The sequence below is a fragment of the Magallana gigas genome, chromosome 6 (assembly GCF_963853765.1).
Source record: "Magallana gigas chromosome 6, xbMagGiga1.1, whole genome shotgun sequence".
Classification (NCBI taxonomy): Eukaryota; Metazoa; Mollusca; class Bivalvia; order Ostreida; family Ostreidae; genus Magallana; species Magallana gigas.
Window position 1 is genome coordinate 47,845,533 of NC_088858.1, and position 23,484 is coordinate 47,869,016.

The following is a 23,484-nucleotide window of genomic DNA, read 5'->3' on the forward strand; positions in this document are numbered from 1 at the left end:
TATTCACTGCTGAATGTACATAGTGTATTGTACGTGTTTTCCAATCCACAGTTTTTAAAAAGAAAACCATGATTAAACTGAAAAATTTATTTCAACTGATTTTCATGAAAACCTCTATATTTATTACATGAAAATATGTATAACTTAATCAATTCTAAATAAATGTTCCTATAGCACATGTGAATTAATATTTGTATAATCTTGTCGAACTCTTTGTAAGGTAACGATCTAAAGGTTGAAAGAAAAGTATATGAAGATTTTTTTTTATATGTCCAATATTTTGTGTAGAAAAAGTGGTCCCTTACGTTTATTCGAGTAGCAATTTTATTTTATAAACACCAGCGTAATTGTGTATAAAATACTTGCGAAAAAACCTAGCGATTTTTTTTATGCGTTTTAATGATACGTTTAAGATCCTGTAAAAAAAAAAATAACGTGTGAATATTTTTATCCCGAGCAGTCAATGTAAACAAAACAATTTCTCCAGGTTTATAGCAGCTACCTAGAGTTGTGTTTGAACTTAAGATTGACATTTTATTGGTATTTTAGAGTTTTAAAGCCACTCGGGCCGTTTTTCGGCCGTCTCAAGTCGGACGAAAACAAACTTCATTTCAAAGAACATGTACTTTTAAACAACATGTAAATAAACTTAAACAAACCCAGACACTGTTCCATAGTTTTGAAAAGAAAACATATTCAAACAAGAATTAATTTATAATTTACTATTGAGTTAAAAATAAACAAATCCAGGCTGTCTTTTTATATCAATTTTGCCACCACGGTGTTAATGCAACCTCAGCAAATGAAAAAATCAACAAATTGTTGAAGAGTGAAATAGTTCCCGTAAGTGCGAAGGGCGCGAACTGAGGATGTATTAATCGGAAGCTGGCCCTATTATAAACGTGTACGTATAGTGCAGCGAACAATCCCACAATTGGGAAAGAGAAAGGAGAGAAGGGGTGTTTTGCGGCGCTTACAAATCCTTTGTAATAGGATGGATAGTACAAGTGTTATCTTGCGGCTTATTATTGTTTATGCGACTTTTAGAAATTGGCATTTAGCAAAGTGTGAAGTTTTCTCGGAGTCTGAGCAATCCTCCATAGATGAGACGATAGAGGAATTAATGAAATGCAGGCAGATTCCAGGTAGGTCAGTGCAGGCTTGGCGGATTAATCGGGAGGCGTTTGTTGGAGATGATGCAGAGGAAAAATATAAATATCTCGTATTTACTTTGACACTGTAAATTAATGAAGAACATGTGGAGGCTTATGTTAGTAAAAATAAACAAAAGGAGGGAAGTAAACCGAAGGAATGCAGAAACATTTTATAACATTTTTACCAATTTTACTCTGAAATCTGCAGTACAAGTCTATTGTAAATTTTAAAGACATGCATTATTTTGTTTGACATTGTAAATACCATCACATTTGCTTGTTCAATTACAAACATTCACAGAGAGAACTTTGGAATGTTCATTCTACTTCCTTACTCGTCGTAGTTTCGTAAACATCATCAGACTTATTTCCTTGAAAACGATTGTGAATATATTTTCATTAACATTGCAATGCAGCTAATATAAATTGTATATTAGCATATGATTCTTATACTTCATCCTAAAAATTAAAGGGTACCAAGCTACAGCATGTAGAAGTTTCCAACTAAGTTGATGGGTTACAGAATAATTTTTGCTTAGAAACATAGATTCGACTAGAGGTACTAACAATTAATAGCTGTGCATACATTGATATTATTTAGTATTTTTAACGCCATACATCATCAATGGCGCAATTATCAAGATCTTACTTTACTTTACATGACTGGGATTGAGCATCACTAAAAAAGACCAGATTCTGGCTAAAGGCTACGGGATGGCGGACCTGGATGAAAACACCCCAATGACAGAAAACACTTTAACGTGTATTGGATCCGCTGCTAAGGCTTTTACCAGTGGTCTATTGGCTGTGCTCATCACAGAAGACAAAAAGAAACGCGGAACGTGAGTCTCCAAACCAGCGATATTTATATCTATTGCAAGGTCATAACACAAGATTGATAATACTTAAATTTAAAAAAAATTTGCTAATTGTAGCCTATCATGGAAAACTACCTTAAGAGAGATATTTGGGGAGGAGTTTCGATTGACCTCTGACCCTGTTGTCAGCTCACACACGACATTAGAAGACATTTTGTCTCATCGCTCTGGTGTTGGATCCGCCGACGCATTGCTAATGGCACAGGTGTATCCTGAAAAATACAGAGATGTTCTTCGAAGGTAAAACCGTTCATTGGCCCAAACCTAAATATTTATGTTAAAGATTTCTTCTCTTGAACAGATGTATTCTTGATTTAAGAAGGATGAGTGCCGTTTGCTTGATTTTGATGAATAACAGTTTGATAAGTCCAGTGCAGCACATATGTGTAAAATCAGAGGGGAATTTTACAGGACGTATATAACGGGATTTCCTTTATACTTTGTATCTAATTCATACAGTTTTAGGAATCTTATTGTGTTAATCAATATTTTAAAACATTTTAGCATCAGAAATGTAGAATATCTAGTTGAATATCCACAAGGATAACAGTTAAGCATATACAGATAACTACATAATCTTTAAGGATCATCTGATAACAAATCCTTTCCCTGAATTTCACTTTTTAAGTAATAAGCACCTAAAAATGCATGTACTTCTGAGTTGATCCCTGCCAAAACAAACACCCCTTTTGTTTTGTTTTTGTTATTATATATAAAGCTTTCATTGTTAAAACATAGGTCATAGTAAACATCATTTTATACACATGCATGTAATTATTTAGAAAAATACTTTCAATTTGAAAAACAACCAATTCACTGGTCAGAATATCTCTTATCTTATGTGTAAGAGGCTGATGTCTCAATACCCAGCCTCTAAATTTGCAAATATGAAAATGCTAGGTTCCAGGGAGGAAAACTTTATTTACCTGATGATTTTGCATATAAGCCTAATCTTTGATGATCATAAATATCGAAAAAATGTATTCATATTCAATTTATTTTTAGATCAGATATTAAGAATACAACTTTAATTCACTGTATCGTAATCATCACAAGATCAAGTTTTCTTTTGGTTTACCTCTACCTTAATAAAATTTCCTTTAAACCATTCTTGTAATCCAAATAATGGCGGGAAAGATCACGGAGAGTAAATTGGAACAAGACAAAATGTTTTTCAACTTGTAAATGGGATTCAGGAGAATCGAATAATGATTCAAGATAGTGCAATATTGTGGTGAGACATACGTATATGAAGATTTGATGATTTATAGGATAGTTTGTTGAACGTAAATTCTGCATTATTTCGCCAGAACATCAATAATTTAGGAATATCCCCATTGTTTATGAAGACTCAGCAGAATCTGTCCGAAATGTTGGAAATGTTGAACTTCCAAACAGACATATATAATACTTCATTGAAGATGGGGGAAATTTCGACAGTACTGTTTCACCAGAGACACAAATAACATAATGTTATTTATGTCTCTGGTTTCACATTGCTGTATTCAATACCCAAAACACATCAGTAGCCTGTAGGAAAGTTCAAAATTCTAAATTAATGTGATGACCTATGCTCATAATTTGAAACTGCTAGAACCTGTGACCTGGGAGGCCTAATGCGTAAACAGATAAGGAACTTGATACTGTCAGTGTGAAGCTGTCCATTGTTACGTACACAAGTGTGTGTTCTTTCTCTTTTTATGATATGATAAACTAATCTGTCCGCTATACATTTACTGTGCGTCTATAGCAATAAGCATTTCCGGAACCGTAGGTATTCTTTTTTGAGAAGTGGACAGGCATAGCCTACATCCAGGCTTTGTAGGCTATGCCTGTCCACTTCTCAAAAGAGAATAGTACCGTAGGATGTAAACAAAAATCCATTTTCTCATCTGTCAATCAAATCGGAGGAAATTTGAATTTCTGGATCACTTCAAAATTTAAAATGAGAATTTTTTAAAGAAGTAATGCATCAATAATGCTATATTACTAATCAGAGATGCTTTTCATTGTGCGTTAGTTGCATGACAACATTTAGTTTATAGTTTCCTGATTAAAGGTAAATTCGGGTAATTTCCTCTCTGAAGTGAACGGTGGCAAGAACATTGAATTTCTTTCATTTTCCTCACTGGCTGCTATTTATACCCCAGAAAAGGTGTAAGAAAAGTAATGTTTAAATTTTGATAATAATTTCTTTTTGCTTAAAAAATATATAACTATAGAATGTTCTCCATTTTTAGCTCACCTGAGCCAAAGGCTCAAGTGAGCTTTTCTGATCACAATTTGTCCGTTGTCTGTCGTCGTCGTCGTTGTCGTTGTCGTTGTCGGCGTTGGCGTTGGCGTTGTAAACTTTTCACATTTTCATCTTCTTCTCAAGAACCACTGGGCAGATTTCAACCAAATTTGGCACAAAGCACCACTAGGTGAAGGGGATTCAAGTTTGTTCAAATGAAGGGCCACGCCCTCTTTAAAGGGGAGATAATTGAGAATTATTGAAAATTTGTTCGTATTTTTCAAAAATCTTCTTCTCAAAAACTATTCGGCCTGAAAAGCTCAAACTTGTGTGGCGGCATCCTCAGGTAGTGTAGATTCAAGTTTGTTCAAATTATGGTCCCCAGGGGTAGGGAGGGGCCACAATGGGGGGATCAAGTTTTACATAGAAATATATAGACAAAATCCTTAAAAATCTTCTTCTAAAAAACTATCAGGCCAGAAAAGCTCAAATTAAAATGGGAGCCTCCTCAGATAGTGTAGATTCAAGTTTGTTCAAATCATGGTCCCCGGGGGTAGGGTGGGGCCTCAATGGGGGGATCAAGTTTTACATAGGAATATATAGAGAAAATCTTTAAAAATCTTCTTCTAAAACATTATTAGGCCAGAGAAGCTCAAATCAAAGTGGAAGCTTCCTCAGGTAGTGTAGATTCAAGTTTGTTCAAATCATGGTCCCCAGGGGTAGGGTGGGGCCACAATGGGGGGATCAAGTTTTACATAGGAATATATATAGAGAAAATCTTTAAAAATCTTCTTCTAAAAAATTATTAGGCCAGAAAAGCTCAAATAAAAGTGGAAGCTTCCTCAGGTAGTGTAGACTCAAGTTTGTTCAAATCATGGTCTCCGGGGCTAGGGTAGGGCCACAATTAGGGGATCAAGTTTTACATAGAAATATATAGACAAAATCTTTAAAAATCTTCTTCTAAAAAACTATCAGGCCAGAAAAGCTCAAATTAAAATGGAAGCATCCTCAGGTAGTGTAGATTCAAGTTTGTTCAAATTATGGTCCCCGGGGGTAGGGTGGGGCCACAAGAGGGGGGTCATGTTTTACATAGGAATATATCGAAATTTTTTTTTAAAATCTTCTTCTCAAAAACTATAAGGTCAGAAAAGCTTAAATTTGAGTGGAAGCATCCTCAGATAGTGTAGATTCAAGTTTGTTCAAATCATGGTCCCCAGGGGTAGGGTGAGGCCACAATTAGGGGATCAAGTTTTACATAGAAATATATAGACAAAATCTTTAAAAATCTTCTTCTAAAAAACTATCAGGCCAGAAAAGCTCAAATTAAAATGGAAGCATCCTCAGGTAGTGTAGATTCAAGTTTGTTCAAATTATGGTCCCCGGGGGTAGGGTGGGGCCACAAGAGGGGGGTCATGTTTTACATAGGAATATATCGAATTTTTTTTTTAAAATCTTCTTCTCAAAAACTATAAGGTCAGAAAAGCTTAAATTTGAGTGGAAGCATCCTCAGATAGTGTAGATTCAAGTTTGTTCAAATCATGGTCCCCAGGGGTAGGGTGGGGCCACAATTAGGGGATAAATTTTTATATAGGAATATATAGAGAAAATCTTTAAAAAAATAAGGGGATCAAGTTTTACATAGAAATATATAGACAAAATCTTTAAAAATCTTCTTCTAAAAAACTATCAGGCCAGAAAAGCTCAAATTAAAATGGAAGCATCCTCAGGTAGTGTAGATTCAAGTTTGTTCAAATTATGGTCCCCGGGGGTAGGGTGGGGCCACAAGAGGGGGGTCATGTTTTACATAGGAATATATCGAATTTTTTTTTTAAAATCTTCTTCTCAAAAACTATAAGGTCAGAAAAGCTTAAATTTGAGTGGAAGCATCCTCAGATAGTGTAGATTCAAGTTTGTTCAAATCATGGTCCCCAGGGGTAGGGTGGGGCCACAATTAGGGGATAAATTTTTATATAGGAATATATAGAGAAAATCTTTAAAAAAATTTCTTTTCAAAACTTTTTGGCCAAGAAAGCTCAAATTGTAACCATCCTCAGATAATGTAGATTCAAGTTTGTTCAAATCATGGTCCCTGGGGGTAGGGCGGGGCCACAATGGGGGATAAATTTTTATATATAGAGAAAATCTTTAAAAATCTTCTTCTCAAAACTATAAGGCCAGGAAAGCCCAAATTTAAGTGGAAGCATCCCAAGATCGTAAAGATTCAAGTTTGTTTAAATAATAGTCATGGGGTATGGTGAGGCCACAATGGGGGATGAATTTTTACATAGGAATATATAGAGAAAATCTTTAATATCTTCTTTTTAACCCTTTAACCCCCATTGACGCATTTGGACGCACTTTGGTAATACATGTATTAAAAGTTTAATTACTCGCTTATTTTATATCGTATGCTAAAGAACTAGATATCAAAAGAAAATACAAATCCTCGGGAAAACAGGAGTAATTAAAGAAAAATGATTAATAACTTAAAAAATAAATCATAGTTAAAATTTAAAATCATTTTTAGCTCTTCATTTTGAATGCGCATTGTCGGACAAGGGCGGCTTTTACAGCTCGAAAGCACCGATTTAAATTAAAAAAAATTATTAAGTAAACATGTAATACACCACTTTTTATAATATCCTTGATATTTTTTATACACGTTTCATGTGATATTTTAGAAGAACAAAATTATAAACAGGGTTCAATAGTAAATTACGTTGTTGTACATATATTTTTTAGTTTTCATCCACGCCGTGAAGGCTAGTATCGATTGCTTTACGTATTTATATTTGTATATAAAACTAAAATGGACCAAGCTAGTAACTGCTTCTTATAATCATATATATTTTGTCAACATTTTATAAAATACGAAGTCTTTTGCCGAGATCATAACAAGCTGAATTTATCTCCCTTTTCCGTTACTACGCTACAATGTAAACATTGAACAAGCGCGGGATTTCTGAGTTTGACATGGAGAACAGTTCATCGGATGACGATAGCGATACCTTGTCTGAGGGTTCAGATCTCCAGCTATTTAGTGAACATGAATTTTTATCGGACACAGACAGTGACGATGATACACAGCAGACAGAGTCATCAATGGAGCCTGACAGCCAACAAACAGAAGCAACTGATGATGACTTCTGGTCTTACGATCTCCACCCAGTGGACATAGCACCATTTACTGAACAAGTAGGCCCAGATCATACTTTACAGCCTGACGATGACTTGTTGAAGTATTTTAATCTTATGATAAACGAAGATTTCTTTGAAACCGCGGCTCAGGAGACGAACAGATATGCAGAACAGGAAATGACTCGCAAAGGTTCCCGCGATTCGATTTGGTACCCCACAACTAGCCCAGAAATGAAAGCTTTCTTTGGACTGAATATCATCATGGGAATAAATCAGTTACCTCGCATCGATATGTACTGGTCGGAAAACCCATTTGTTGGTAAGTAAAATATATTATTTGTATTGCATATATTGCAAGAAATTCACTAAAGCTAAGCCGCTTGTACGATATAAAATACACCAAATTATATTGAAAAAAATAGAATAACAAAAACCACAAAAACAACCTGCCACACAGAAAGAGTAATTTAAATAATATACCCCCTAAGAATTAATATTTTTGGTTTTCATTCTCCCAGGAAATGAAGGTTTCAAGAAATGCATGACAAGGACAAGGTTTGAAAAATTGCTGCAGTATCTGCACATAAATGACAACCAGGCTCAAGCACCTGCTGGATCACCGAATTATGACAGGTATCATACATGGTTTTGCTTTGGTTTATACAAAACTAATTTCTTTTTGTGAGGGAACTTGATATATTTTTGTTTGCTATTATTATTTTTTTGTAAAGATTGTAAAGACGCATTTGTAAAAAAAAAATTAGCAAACAGAAAAGCATGTGCTAAAATATTCACATTGAACAAATACTTTTTTATCTGATTCATTTCCTTTGGTAATAAAACTTGGTCCCTCATGTGAGTGATTCTAACCGAAACGTGGATTGCACAGGGAGAAAAGTAAAAAAAAAAACCCAGATGAAATGTAAACTGGATCATTTTATCTTCAAGTTGTTTGAAAGTAATATAAATTGTATTTGATTTTGATTTTCATAGCTTACTTCTATTCACATACCATTTTACTTAGAAAATAACATGAACAACCAGATGTAAATGACATGTCCTAAGTCACAATCAGTGGTTCAGTATTAGTAGAGTCTTGGCATGTCAAGTTTTTGGATCATGGTTTAGAGTTTTGACTGAAACCGAAATATCAAAAGTAGAATACAAAACTACTAACTCAGTGAACAAGTATATTACATGTATACACGGATGCAGAAATTCTGTTTGCCAGGGAAGGGGTGGGTGGGTTCCAAGATCTATTTTTAGTTACGGTACTTTACTATGTGAACTATATAACTTTGAATTTTTCAAAGGGGGTGTGGGCTTGCAGTTGAAATCCTCCACCACCCCCCTCCCCAAATACATTTTAGAATACATGTTTTATTACATTTCAGACTTCATAAAATCAGACCACTTATCGACATGACAAGAGGAAATTTCCAGAAGTTTTACAAACCAGGGAAGTGTCAGAGTATAGATGAAGGAATGATAAGGTACATGTCATGGCATTTCATCCTTGCTCTTGTTCTATCCGCTTTCTAAACGCAACTTGTTAGCATAATGCTAGTGAGAGCTGCTTGGGTCCTGGCCTTGATTTCCAGTCAAGCCATATATTTTCATTATATTTATATGTTCATTCTTCCTTTCCTACTACATTACTTTATCCAGTATGCATAGATTTGCCTATATTATGATTCAATTCTCATATTCTTACAGGTACAAGGGACACCATTATGCACAGCAGTACACGCCAGGAAAACCAATAAAGCGCGGTCTAAAGGTATTTCAATATTCATAACTTTTGTAATCTTCATATCTTTTTTTCAAAACCTTGGATTCCCTAAGTGATCATTATCTTTTAAAAAAATATTTTAAAAGTTTTATTTTTAAAAAACCCCAGTAAGTTTACTGACACTTTTTATGTGAAATTGAAAAAATATTGAAACGTTAAATATCATAAATGTCATGACATGGAAACTTTATTTTCATGTAGATATGGATGAGATGTGAACAAAGTGGCTACACCAATGATTACAGAGTGTATCTTGGTAAACATGATTCAATGTGTGGCCCATCACTAGGGGAACGAGTCGTCAAACATTTATGCAAGCCACTGAAGTGGAAAGGTCATCATGTGTTCTTCGATAGGTAAATTATTGTCAGAATGTCTGTCTGTTTACATGCAAGTTAAAATGACTTTTTATGAACAAAGGTTATAAGAATTTCAGAGTTTATGCACCATAAATTTGCTGTGACACAGAATAGGTTTTATCAGTTGTGTGTTTTATCTAATTTTTATTTTTGGGGGAGGGGGGGGGGGGGCTTCTTTTTCTAGAGATGCATGAAACGCTTGAATGCTACTTCATTTATTTGCAGGAAATGTGACACATTTATGTTCTTGTGAAATAGAAAACTTTTGTATACTTCTACTATATCTCTACTAGTATGTCTCTGCTATATTGACAAATATGTAAACCAATGGCAACAGTTTTGAATTACAATCATGACCCTATTCATACTACTCAATTTTTAGGGGATTATTTACATATGTTTACATTCTATCCTGTCATAGTTGCTCGAGACTGAAATGGGAATGGGTAAAATATTGTCTCTGATTATTAAATTAAGTTTGATGTCTCATTTTGAAATGACTAAATTTATAAAAGGAACATACAATTACGTGTCTCGTGCATGCAGTCATATTTTTAACGACTTTATAAAAATCAGAATCAGTCCATCAGTCATATGACTTTTTCTTAATCTTATTTTATAAAAATTTTGAAATTAAGGTGGTATGGGACACTTCCATGTTGTGACGTATTGTTTATCGAAATAAACAATAAAACCAAGTGTAATTATATAAGTAGCTAGTTTCTTTCCCAATATTGTCACCTAACAGCTTACTGTAGTGAGTTAGAGGGATTGCTACGAATATGAAAGTCATGAGATCGAATCCGGCTGGGGATTTTACAATTTTTACCTCTCAGATAGAATATTTTTAAAAGCTATTTTTTGGTTGAATATTGTAAAATTTGAAAATTTTAAACCGTTGAAAGTATGTCAATTATAATTTATTTTAATCCACATTAATATTGACAGATGTCCCATACCACCTTTAGTTCATTTTATTGTTGGTTTTCTTTTTCTTCAGATATTTCACTTCTATTCCTCTTCTCCAAACTCTTGAATCCTACGGTGTATATGGTTGCGGGACTATAATGGCAAACAGGAAAGGGTTTCCCTCACAACTGAAGAACCCACACCTTCCTGAGAGAGGAGATGCTGAACAGATGCAACATAATAACCTTGTTGCCACCGTATGGAATGATGCTAAACCTGTACGTAGTTTTTATGTGGTAAAATAGGTGTTGTATTTGTAAAAGTCTAGGTTCAGTGCCTATCTCTTTTACGTGAAAAAAAACAATGGATATTTGTGAGAGTAAACATGTTTTCAAATGATTCAAAAGACAGGGTTATTTAATTTTTCATATAAATTTAATCTCAGGTTCACATTGCATCTACAACGTCTGACCCTCTCGGAGATGGCCCAGCTCAAAGAAGGGTTCGGGGTGGTGGTGTTATCATCATTCAGCGCCCGCCTGCAGTTGAGCACTACCAGCAGCACTACTATGGTGTAGACAGAACACAGCAATACAGATCCAAGTGTCCAGTTGGCCGTCCATCCAAAAAGTTTTGGAAGTATCTGGTCAACTATATTTTTGAAATTTCTCTGATCAACACATTCCTTCTTTGGTTTGAAACCCCAGGAACAAGAAAACCAACAAAACATTTCTCTATGGTTGACTGCAACTTGTCTATCGCAGAGAAACTTAATGGTGATTTCTCTAGCAGAAAGCGGGCACCTTCATGTGGAAGGGGAGTTGCAGGTATAAGTGTTGCTAACATCAACCGGCACACCAGCACAAAGTTGACAAGACCGCGAGGAAGATGCAAACAGTGCAAGAAGAATGGCAGAAGAAGTGACACATTTTTATGGCGTCGAGCGAAGCTCGAAAGCCATCTAGGGATCGTACGTCCGGAAGTTACATTTTTAGGAGCCAAACAACTCAAATGAGTGCAAAGTTTTCGTATGTGTTTCAAGAAAAATAGATGACATACTTCAATTTCGAGCAGAACTGTACGTCAACAAAACAAGTTTGCAGATTCGAAATGGTTGCCGTCTTTAAAAATGTTCACATTTTATTGAAAACAATATGTCTCGGTTTCAGCGGATGAATACACTAGCACCGAGACACATGCGATAGCTGGGCTTACATACTCAATTTGGTTATGAAATGTACTAGCCTGCAAAATAGATGATTTTGTATCCGTATCGAAAATTGACAATGCACAAATGTTTGATCTTGTAGAAACAAAACTTCCTAATCGAGCGATAAGTACATCTACATAAACCAACTAGTGAACTACTTTCACTTTGTAAACAACGTGAATGGGTGCTTTCTTTTATCTACCCCCGATCTTTTCGGCCCGTGTCATTTGGATCCTTGTGAATTTTAGATGAAATTGATAATAAGAGACAGAGTGGTTATCAGCAGTATACAATATATAGAATTAAACACAATAATAATTTAAATATTTATTTCCATATAAATAGAGAAAAAAAATCTAAAAAATTTTTAACTCCTAAGATAAGACTATAAACTTAAATTTTCAATTGAAATTCAAAACTTTTTAAGAATTAGGTGAGCAAATTTGTAATGAATTGTAATTTTATTAGTTATGTGATAAATAACATTTTCTATTTTTTTTGAAAAAATTATTTTTTGATAATTTATGGAAAACAAAATACCAGCTTTTGAACTTGGTCATTTTTTGGCAAAATATTGCATATAGGGTACCATCATTGTATGGATAAGTCCTCCTACAGTTTTCAAAATAGGAAGTTGTTCTTTTGCAGATCAATTAAACATATATCAGAGGTATGCATATTGCTAGGATTTTGATTTTCGATAATTTATGAAAATAATACCAGCTTTTGAACTTGGTCATTTTTTGGCAAAATATTGCATATAGGGTACCCTCATTGTACGGATAAGTCCTCCTACAGTTTTCAAAATAGGAAGTTGTTCTTTTGCAGATCAGTTATACATATATCAGAGGTATGCATATTGCTAGGATTTTGATTTTCGATAATTTATGAAAAAAATACCAGCTTTTGAACTTTGTCATTTTTTGGCAAAATATTGCATATAGGGTACCCTCATTGTACGGATAAGTCCTCCTACAGTTTTCAAAACAGGAAGTTGTTCTTTTGCAGATCAATTACACATATATCAGAGGTATGCATATTGCTAGGATTTTGATTTTCGATAATTTATGAAAATAATACCAGCTTTTGAACTTGGTCATTTTTTGGCAAAATATTGCATATAGGGTACCCTCATTGTACGGATAAGTCCTCCTACAGTTTTCAAAATAGGAAGTTGTTCTTTTGCAGATCAGTTATACATATATCAGAGGTATGCATATTGCTAGGATTTTGATTTTCGATAATTTATGAAAAAAATACCAGCTTTTGAACTTTGTCATTTTTTGGCAAAATATTGCATATAGGGTACCCTCATTGTACGGATAAGTCCTCCTACAGTTTTCAAAACAGGAAGTTGTTCTTTTGCAGATCAATTACACATATATCAGAGGTATGCATATTGTTAGGATTTTGATTTTCGATAATTTATGAAAAAAATACCAGCTTTTGAACTTAGTCATTTTTGGCAAAATATTGCATATAGGGTACCCTCATTGTACGGATAACTCCTCCTACAGTTCTCAAGATAGGAAATTTTTCTTTTGCAGATCAGTTATACATATATCAGAGGTGTGCTTATTGCTAGGAGTTTGGTTACTGATAATTTATGAAAAAAAATTGCTTGTATTTTGGTTACTGATAATTTATGAAAAAAATACCAGCTTTTGAAGTTAGTCAATTTTTAGCAAAATATTGCATATAGGGTTACTTCATTGTACGGATAACTATTCCTACAGTTTTATAGATAAAAAGTTGTTCTTTTGCAGATTAATTGTACATGTATCAGAGGTGTGAATATTTTTAGGATTTTTATTTCTGATTATTTATGAAAAAAATACCAGCTTTTGAACTTAGTCTTTTTTTAGCAAAATATTACATATGAGGTACTTTATTTCACTGGATATGGGTTGACATGGATTATGGATACAGTTCACATATAAAAAGAAAACCCAGTTAGCTGTCTCATTGACAGCTTTTCACTTGTTTAAAAAATTATTTAGGTTTTTACTCTTCAAATTAACTTTAACTCGACGCCATTGTGGCCCTTCAGGCCTTTGATTTGGTTGTAGCATTTGTAATGTACATCTGTGTAGAGGAGCTTGTTTTCAGGCCTATCACACTTATCATCACTTGCTTATGGAATAGGTTTATATATCATGTAATGTCTGTTTATAATTGCATGTTTTGTTCAAATAATATGTGTCTACTTTATTTGGTGGCTCCAAGCACTTATCTAATCCACTCAAATGGTTTGCATTTTTTCAAAGGTGATTTTGTTTTGTACCATGTATTTTTAAAACCTAAATCTAAAAAATAATCTAAATATGTTATTGAAAAGAAATAAACTATTCATCACTGTGTGTTGGTAACTGTTGCCATGACAACCATTTTTAATTTATGTACATGTATTTAATATTTCTATTGTATACTAAAGCTGAATTCTTTATTCATTGATTTTCTTGAAAAATTGATAAAGCTTCTTGGTTTCTTTCCATATGAATTTTGTTGTATTCATAATGAAATAATTTTATTGATAAGCTTGTGGTCTTGTTGCTATGGTAACTATTGTTTCTGCGTTTTCAAGGATGTATTATTAGAAAAAAAATATAGCGTCGGTAACATTATAAACCACTTTGTAGACTGTTATTGCCTTTTTTGGGTCACTAAAGACACACTTTGAAACTTTATTACAATTGTTTGTTGTTACTTTTTTTTGATCAGAAAATGCCAAATGTTGCGCAAAGCAACATCAAAAAAGTTGTTTCAAATTGTTTTGATTAGAACTCCAGCTGTTCAATAATACTTTACAATGTATTTTTATGTAGAATATTCTGTATATTACTTTATCGTTCAATATGGTATCAAAATATTCCACTATTCAATGAAAAATTTATGAAAAAATATTATTTTATGATTTAAGCCCAAAACGTTGCCATGGCAACCGCATATTTGACTTTTTTTAATCAAATTTAAAATCTGCAAAAAACTGTGTTTCATTCCATATAAGGTTGTTTGAGTAAAAAAATAACCAGTATTAAGTTAAATTCAATTTGTTATTATATAACTTGAGTTTGGTAAATTGTGAAAAGTTCTGGGGGTTAAAGGGTTAAAGACTATTTGGCCAGAAAAGCCTAAACTTGTGTAGAGGCATCCTCGGATAGTGTAAATTCAAGTTTGCAAAATCACAGTCCCTAGTGATAGGGCTGGGCCGTGACGGCAGTTTGAATTTTTACATAGGAATATATAGAGAAAAATCTTTAAAAATATTCTGGGAAAGTTTTCGGTCCAAAACTCAGTACTTAGTGTGAAAGCACAGGTTATGCAGATTTAAGTTTGATGAAACCATGATTCCCTAGAGAAAAGGGGGGCCACCAAATGGAGGGGGGGGGGGGTAAATTGGAATAGAGAAAAATCTTCTTACAGGTACAACAACAAAAGGGGCTTGGTATTTACCCAAAAAAAGAGGTGGATAAAAATTGACAGATTTTCTATTTTTTTTAGCAAGATCTACTGTACTTAGTTGTCAAGATATTTTGATACTGTAATGCTAATTTGATCAGAATTAAGGCAATTGTTGATCAGGTGAGCGATGTGGCCCCTGGGCCTCTTGTTTAAACATGTTTTCTAACTTGGCCTCCCCTTCAAACACTTTTTCATGCAACAATTTTTTTTTTAATTTACATAAGGAATTAAATTAATATGGAGTCCCCCTTCCTCCCCCTTTTTTGAGCAAGAATACGCACCCCTTCCCCCACCACGGATTATGATTTTTGTTATTTGCCTTTTTTCTATTTGCTTGTCAAGATATTTTGCCTTTCAAAAGTATTCACAGCGATAAAATCCAAAATTTTATCTGAAAACAGTATATACATTTATTCATAATCTTATTGATAAATCGTTCAGTGAAAAAATTCTCCTGTACTATGTCTTCAAAGGAATTGAAAAGAAGAATATATAATCAAAGAAAATATGCAACATAGAAACATTCTGCTTGCATCGCCGCATGAAAACACTATTGAATTAATTATAGCAGTCCTTTCTCACCAACAATTTTACATTCCAATTCCATCCGTTCAAGAGGGGTTAATAAGCACCGCCTAAATAAAAAAAAAAACCCACCCTTACTTACTTTCCACCTAATATATGCAACTGTGAAAATTAAAATCCACATAAAGAACCTTCACTATAAAAATAATCTAGTAAAAGAATTACATTTTCCAACCATAAAAAAATCTGATGACGATTAATTTGTATAATTCACGTTCTCGTTGCAGACGATTAATCCTCCTACCAAAGAAAGGCCAACTTAGAGGACAGTTCAGTTACAACAACTTGATGTACGGCTTGGCCGGAATGGCAGCAGAAGCTATAGGAGGGAAGCCTTACTTCGAGTTAATGAGGGAGAAACTGTTAGAGCCATTGAACATCACGACTGCCGTTCTGGTAGATAATCTGGATTACAGTCAGCCGCTGACCAGTAAACCCCATCAGATGATCAAGGGGTCGGTTAAACGAAGCGACCCCCGATTCTATAGGTATGTCAACTCATACCAACGTTACGTATTTTTTACAAACATGCGGGGGAGGGGTTTAATGTTCGGGCTTTTCCATTTTAAGATTATATTTTAAAATTAATACTTCCATTCTATAAGTGAGGATAAATACATAACACATTTTCATAATCCAAATGTGGTAAAAGAATCTTTTTACAATTATTTTGTTATGAATTTTGTCAACTAAAAAATGTCTAGCAAGGATTGATTTACTCATGTTCAAGATTAGGACCATTTTCGCCCGCTGGAGGCCTATGTCTTTCCCCGACAGATCTGACAAAATGGTTATATTTTGTGAATACTCTTGGTACGACACCCTCTAAGAAGAGGTTAGTAAGCAGCTTCGATTTCATGGAAATGACCTCTTCTAAAGTGGCTCTGGATTTCCTGACCCAGCTGGGTTTTAGTCTGTTTGATCCCTATCCCCAGCCTTCCTACACCGCTTGGTACGGGATGGGCTGGTTCGGCAGATTCTATAGAGGTCAGTATAGGCTATTCAAAGTTTATTCAATAACGTTAATGTTCATTTCTCTTGTAAAAATATATCGTCTTGACCTTTTGAAAGTAAAATGTGGCTATGGATGGTACCGTTTTATGAAGCCAATATTGTGTAAAGCGTAAATAGGAAATTATTAGCAATGAATAACAATTTAAAAATACAAAAAATAATTTATTTCATTTGAAGTACTTTAATTAGAATAAAATTATTTTTCATGTTGAAACGGTAGCTTGAACGTTTTGAGCGGCAGTAAGTTTCAAATTGTAGAACCATTTTAACAAGAATTTTAACAGTAGAACGTAACGTCTTGCGTCAAAACATGTTAAAAATGACGCTGGTTTCAAGCGAAATATACACCGATTGCGTAGCCAGGCAAATCTTTCAAAGAGCAATGGCCGAGTGAATGAAATAGACAGGCCTACGTCACATTGCTGTCTGACACCAATACCCAAAGTCCAAGCTCCTGTTAAATTACATGTAGTTCTATTTAAACGTGCGTTAAGACTTTGCACGGAAAAGTTTATCTTTTATACAGTTTATTGTCGATTGGTTCTTGAGCAGGTATGACAAGCTGCTTGTCAGATTTTAAACTTCAGAAGTTTTATAGAAAGAGTGTTCGTGTTACGTTGAAGTTTGCATTGAAATGATTTTATTGCACTAACACTAAATGCAAAAATAATTTAGCGTTTCGTTATTTGATGTTTATAACTAATTGGAAAAGCAATTTAAAAAGACATGCATATATACACTCACAGCTAATATTACAGCAGGGACGTATATACTAAAACATATATACTATATACGTCCCTGTATTACAGAGAACCAATGAAGTATTAGCATTTAGATCAGTGCGTCATCATTATCAACAATATTTGGGATTACAGAGCTGAGTTTGTCACATATTTTCAGGTAGTGTCGACTTCTTCCACGGCGGATCCATGTTCTCCTACAATTCAGTGGTGGTCATGGACACGATCAAACAGACAGGAATTGCTGTGACGGTGAATGGCCTTAACCCTACCATCCTACAACTTGACCTTTACCCCCTTGCATACTACCTCAAGGATCTCCTTCTAGACAAAACGCCTTGGCTTAATAAAACAACCATTTGCTCCTACCCAGAACCGTGGGGGAACCCCTTTTTTCGACCACCGCCAACACAAAATGTCGAAGAAAAATACGTTGGAGAAACAGGCGAGTTTGTTGGGGTGTTTGGCCATACCTTGTATGGGGAGGTGCTGGTCACAGACAACAACCAGTCTATTGATCTTAAATGGGGGGAAGTAATGAAAGGGACTCTGTACGACCGCACGAACCTGCTTAGTTTCCGTTTGAGAGTAGATGATGATGTTTTTAGTGTGCTTGGCAATGAGATTGGAGACATTAAAGTTGTTTTTAATCAATTTTACTCAGGACAATATAACAACTTGGAAATCACATTTCAAGGCATGATGGAGAAATACAATTTCAGTAGAGATGTTGAATTTAATTTTTTTTTGCCATCTCAATCAACATCCTCATCCACAGCCCGACTGATTTCATTCACGACAGAGTTCTGTCCCTTTGTTTTAATAATGTCCATTGTTGTAAATCTTTTCAATAGGTTGTGACATTTTAAATGTATCTGTCTCTCAGTGAGTAGCACGACAATGAGAGTCAACTGTCCTTCAAAGCACTGGCCCACTGGTCTGATGACGGTTCCGCCGGGGTCACAAAGTGGGTGGGTATCCGAGTGCCTCCTGGGGCATTGTCAGGTACGACAAATCTGTCCCAGTCACATCTATCAAAGCAAGCACAACTTGGTCTTTACTTTGTATACACACACAAGCATAAGGCAGACATTATACATACACACAAATGTTTAAAGGTCCTAATCTTTACTGTACATGTAATGTCAAATCTATTATATATATTTTGTTTTGTGTCTTAACTTTTCACAAGTATTTCAGCATTTTGGAATAAAAATTGTTCATTTACAGATTTGCAATTTACAAATAAAAGAAGCACTAATGATTTTAAAGCCTGATAAAGTCCTCAGGCTGTGGTTAGTTTTTGTTTTTAATAATTACCGGATTTGAATGAATGAGTCGTAATTGTAGTTAGCCTGATCGTAATACTGGTAAAACGGCAGCATCGGGTCCCCTCCAGAAAAGCTCTCTATAGAAATAATCAAACAAGTTTTTACACCTTATCTAATACGTGTTCATTTAAAAAATAAAAATGTATCAAAATCAATTTTTGTTTTTTTATGTTCAAGTACATGTATTAATTTTAAGGAATAGAGAATATAATTTTCAGAGACACCAATACATGTAAATGACAAGTTGACATGACAACATACAGCTCTGAAAATTAAACATAAGTATCTGACAAGTAGTATGAAACCATAGAAAACTTTACATGCATCTATATTGAAGAAAAAATGAGTACTTTTGATTTCAGTATGATGAATAAATATATGATTCATTCTTACCAGACTTCCCAAACAGAATTTCCTCTGTTCTCTTGTTTTCCCGTTCCTTTTTCAATTTGTTCAATTTCTCCTGTTGCTCTCTTTCTTTCTCCTTACTTTCTTCATGTTCAGTTTCCAGCATTACCTAAAAAATATCCATAAAGATATACAACAATCATATCGTAAAATCAAACTACAAGATATCTGTCCAGTACACAACATCTTTTTTATTTCAGGTTTTGTATTTAACTAAGAAAACTGTGCAAAGTTCCTCACCCGTAAGGCCCTCTCTTCAGCTAAATAAATGTCCTTTTGTTTCTTCATTGTTTCAAACTGTTCATCCATAACTTCTTTAAACTTCTCATCACTAGCAGGGTTTGTGTGGACACCTGTTATAAGAGGCAAATAACAAATGCTACTGCAAATTCCAAATAAAAGTCAAGGAATTAATATCCATGTCATATAGTAAGAAGCACCCCTAAAAAATTTAAAAGTCTCGCTTTCTGTTTTTTCCAACAGTTGCTATCTAGTATATGCAATATCAATCAATTTTCATCACTTGGGATTTCATGCAAAACACTAACGACAGCATATTCGTAGTTCTAATTAAGTTTTAGCATAAAAACCTACAGTAAATACATGTTTTTCACCATGATTAAGCAATGCATGTTGTTATTTTTTATGAATAAATTGAAATTTATTTCTTATGCATGAATCTGATCTTCTGTGTGATGAAAATTCTACATGTTCCAAATATGACAGAATGAATAAAATGCATATTATATTGATCTAAGACCCCTAGATCTTGCACTAGTGTACAACAATATTATGATCATGAACGATAAAATTTAATCATGAGGCTATACACTCCAATTCTTAAATTCACACAACATATTATGTACATATTTGACAGAGGGAAATAAATCTCACCCTGTTGTTTGAGTCTGTCGCTTCGTAATTTGCGAAGCTTCTGGATTCCTTTTAATAAGTCCATGGTTTTTGTTACATCATTTATCTTCTTTCGGACTTCGTTCAGTATGGCATCTGCTGATTTCTTCAATTCCCTGGCCTGTAATGATAACAATTTATTTTCATGTACATATTTTGAAGTACACATTTAATAAAGAACCTGTTCACTTTTATTTCATTAACTAAGAAAGACAACTCTCTATATATTGAGAAGTTTAGAACTAAAAGGGCGAATAAAAAAAGGGGGAAAACTATTTCCCTGTATAAAGTATCTTCTCCACTTATGTTTCCAATAACATCTACAAAACTATATCGATTTACAAATCAATTCAAACAACTACCACTTACCTCTCTTTTCTCATTTTCTTTCTTCCTTATTTCCCCTTGCCATGCATCAATCTCTGCATGTAGTTTATTCCTCTGTTCCTCAGCTCTCTGCTTTTCTTCATATATTTCTTGTCTCCTTCTTTTCAGCCTCTCCTGAAGTAACATATTAATAAGTTTCAGAATTTTTATCACTATTTTCACTCAAGCAATTTGAACTCTAGCACAATATTTTATGTCATTTATTGTGCATTAGTAATGAAAGACTGAAGTCGAGCCAGGTGAATGCTAGACAGTAAGACACCTATGATGAATGTCTATTTTGTCTAAAGTGTTTTATTCCGTTCATACAGATCTGAATATGAAGTAATTCAGGTGCATGAAAATTTCTGTTATAAACCATATTACATAAATTCAATCAGCTCTGCTCCCTTATTACAAAAAACTTTCTAAGTTATTTGGTGACAGAGAGAAACTTTCAATAATAAGTTCATAAGAAAGGATACACAAAATTTTTGCCTTGATATAAAGGATATGAAGGAATCAAAAGCACAATTATTTCAAAACAAGTCTTCATTTGACCATACTGAAAAAGAAGTTTCATTTAATTTGAAAGTGAAACATAAATAGAAGATCTTCAATACTTTCTGTTCTACTGAATTTACATATACATGTCATTACATGATGTCAAAATACATTAATTTAAGAGCATCAGACTTGTAACATAAGACTTTTTTTTTTAAGTTTTCAATCTCCTTAAAATATTTAAGTTTGCATGAGTATATTCAGTGTAAAACTCTTACCCTTTTTTTCCTCTGCTTTAATACTTTTTGTTTCACTGTGTCAACTGTACTCTCCTCACTTAATTCTTTATGTATATTTTCAAGCTCCTTCTACATTGTATTTTAAAAAAAAAAAATATTAAAAGATGCATTGACAGCAAAAGTAGGTCAATTTTAATTTTATTCTAATGCAGTAAATATCACAATTTCATTGTATTATCAATTATCTTTGATTTGATCATTATTGTTTTACAAAATTTTTTATGAATATTAAGTACGGTAATCAATTATCAAGACAAAGAATTAAAATATGGTGTGAATTTTATTTTTTGCATCTCATACAAGATAAATAAACAGTATGTTTCCTTTGTATAAATTGTCTTTCTGGGGTATTGTGCACTCAATATTTAAAGTTGATTTAAAAAAATCAGAATATATAAGAATAGATGTATTCTTATAAATTCTAATAGAATTTTTATGAAACATACATTAAGTAACAATGTTTAATAATAAAACTATTTATGAAAAAAGTAAGACCAACATATACCTCAAGGTTTGCAGAATAATTTAATAATTCTATGTAAAAATTAACCTTTAAGGCCTCTGTCTTTTGTTTCTGTTCATCCCAGACTTCATCTGAAGCTTGAGTTCCCAAGTCGGACAAGACACTGGTTTCCTGTTGTAGCTGTGCCATCAGTAACATCATTTGCCTCATCTTGGATTGTAATGAGTGAATCTACCAAGAAGAGCCAAAGAAATAATTGCATTCTATTGTGCAAGTCATGTGGAATGGATATTTACATGTATCTGAACTCTTTTGGAAACCAGTTCATAATGAATGAATCATTTAATCATTTTTAGTTTCTCTTAAATGATTTTAAAACACTTACAGAAGAAGATACTTGAGCAGGATGAGTGTAGGTGTCTTCTATATCCTCATTTCTCCTTTGTCTTTTTCTCAGCCAGGCATCAAGGCATTGTTTTCCCACACTAGCATCATCTACATCTGTCTTTGGTTTATGAAATGGGGCACTGCTTGACCCAAAATTAGGTGGTAGCAAAGGCTGACCTGGGTGAAGGGGAGGGGGTACTGAAAACTGCATAGGATTTGGAACTGGGGGTGGGGCATTCTGATGTGACACCAAGAATGGTGGAGGTACTTGCATACCTGTATTCTGAAAGTTTTGAACACTGTTATTTTGTGGCATTGTCTGTTGGAAGTTGATGTTACTATTCATCTGAATATTCTGATTGACATTTTGATACTGGTCTGTATTTCCCAAGAACATAGGTGGTATGGACGTATTTTCCTGTTGTCCGGTGTTTTGTGGATAAGACGACTGACCCTGTTCGTACACATTATTATTATTTTGTATCGATGGACTAAATAATCCTTGTCCAAATGGTCTAAATGGAGGAGGTTGCTGGAAATTATTTTGCTGGTTCTGCAACGCGTTTCCTTGCCATCTCGGAGTTTCAAAACTGTGTCTGGGGTCTCCAAACCTTTCCTGATATCTTGGCCTAAAGTTTTGAAAATCTGGTCGAGGATTTCTCCCAACTGAGGCATCATATCTTGGACGAAAGTTTACATTTTGGTCAAAACTTTGAGGGCGATAATTGTTTCGAATGGGCGCCGCCATTTTTCGAGGGAAAAATAAATGCCGGAACACCGATCCCGATCTAAAATTCCGTCATGAGTGCATAGACAAAATCAGCTTGTAGGTCTAAGAGAAAATGCTACATCAAATTTTTATTTTATGGATCGATAAGATATCACTTCTTTAGAATGGTTGCGTTGTTCAACGAAGGATACATACCCTTACTTATTTTATACGATTTATTTTTTTTCTGGACAAAAAAGTGTAAACCTGTTTTGGTTGCAAGTAACACACTGTGAAATGTAAAAGTTTTAAATGAATGAAATGAAATGCATGATATAATAAAATATCTAATAAGCCATTTCCAGTTATGTCAATAAGACGTTTTATTTTATTTCTTAAATTATTTATGAAAACAAATAACTTCGTTTGATAACATTTTTCAAACCTATTAATAAAACCGTCCAGAGAAACGTGTCCCGTTGCAGGCACGTAGGTTGGGGAGGAGGGGGGGGGGAGCTTATCCAAAAAAATCTTGATAAGCGAAAAAAAGGGAAAAAAGGCAACTTTCCAATCTTACCAAAATCTTCAAAATCCTCATCCGTTTACTCTTCATTTTCTTATTTGCATTCCA

At 34.0% G+C, this 23,484-nt stretch overlaps 3 protein-coding genes across 5 annotated transcripts; 2 read left to right on the forward strand and 1 right to left on the reverse strand.

The window, feature by feature from the left end:
• Window positions 1-845: 845 nt before the first annotated feature.
• Window positions 846-18,960, forward strand: LOC105333099 (uncharacterized). Its single transcript, XM_034467530.2, has 6 exons — window positions 846-1,145; window positions 1,816-1,996; window positions 2,090-2,272; window positions 15,948-16,208; window positions 16,451-16,707; window positions 17,635-18,960. Exons 1-6 carry the CDS (start codon window positions 995-997, stop codon window positions 18,333-18,335), a joined length of 1,734 nt encoding a protein of 577 aa, XP_034323421.2. The 5' UTR covers window positions 846-994; the 3' UTR covers window positions 18,336-18,960.
• On the forward strand, window positions 6,587-12,067 carry LOC105335374 (piggyBac transposable element-derived protein 4). Of its 3 annotated transcripts, XM_066088008.1 has the most exons (8): window positions 6,587-7,460; window positions 7,554-7,722; window positions 7,922-8,036; window positions 8,798-8,896; window positions 9,120-9,183; window positions 9,397-9,551; window positions 10,555-10,741; window positions 10,909-12,066. In XM_066088008.1, the coding sequence occupies exons 1-8, from the start codon at window positions 7,239-7,241 to the stop codon at window positions 11,476-11,478; spliced, it is 1,581 nt and encodes a 526-aa protein (XP_065944080.1). In that variant the 5' UTR covers window positions 6,587-7,238; the 3' UTR covers window positions 11,479-12,066. The 3 variants fall into 3 exon arrangements, with proteins under 3 accessions (XP_065944080.1, XP_065944079.1, XP_065944081.1); XM_066088007.1 differs by having other exon boundaries at window positions 6,587-7,722; XM_066088009.1 differs by lacking the exons at window positions 9,120-9,183; window positions 9,397-9,551 and having other exon boundaries at window positions 6,587-7,722; window positions 10,909-12,067.
• LOC105333100 (programmed cell death protein 7) lies at window positions 18,115-22,932 on the reverse strand. The gene is made up of 9 exons (XM_011435923.4): window positions 22,143-22,932; window positions 21,845-21,988; window positions 21,274-21,363; window positions 20,495-20,626; window positions 20,108-20,246; window positions 19,454-19,566; window positions 19,199-19,322; window positions 18,795-18,882; window positions 18,115-18,505 (listed from the first exon to the last, which is right to left on the reverse strand). Exons 1-9 carry the CDS (start codon window positions 22,890-22,892, stop codon window positions 18,382-18,384), a joined length of 1,704 nt encoding a protein of 567 aa, XP_011434225.3. The 5' UTR covers window positions 22,893-22,932; the 3' UTR covers window positions 18,115-18,381.
• Window positions 22,933-23,484: the final 552 nt, after the last annotated feature.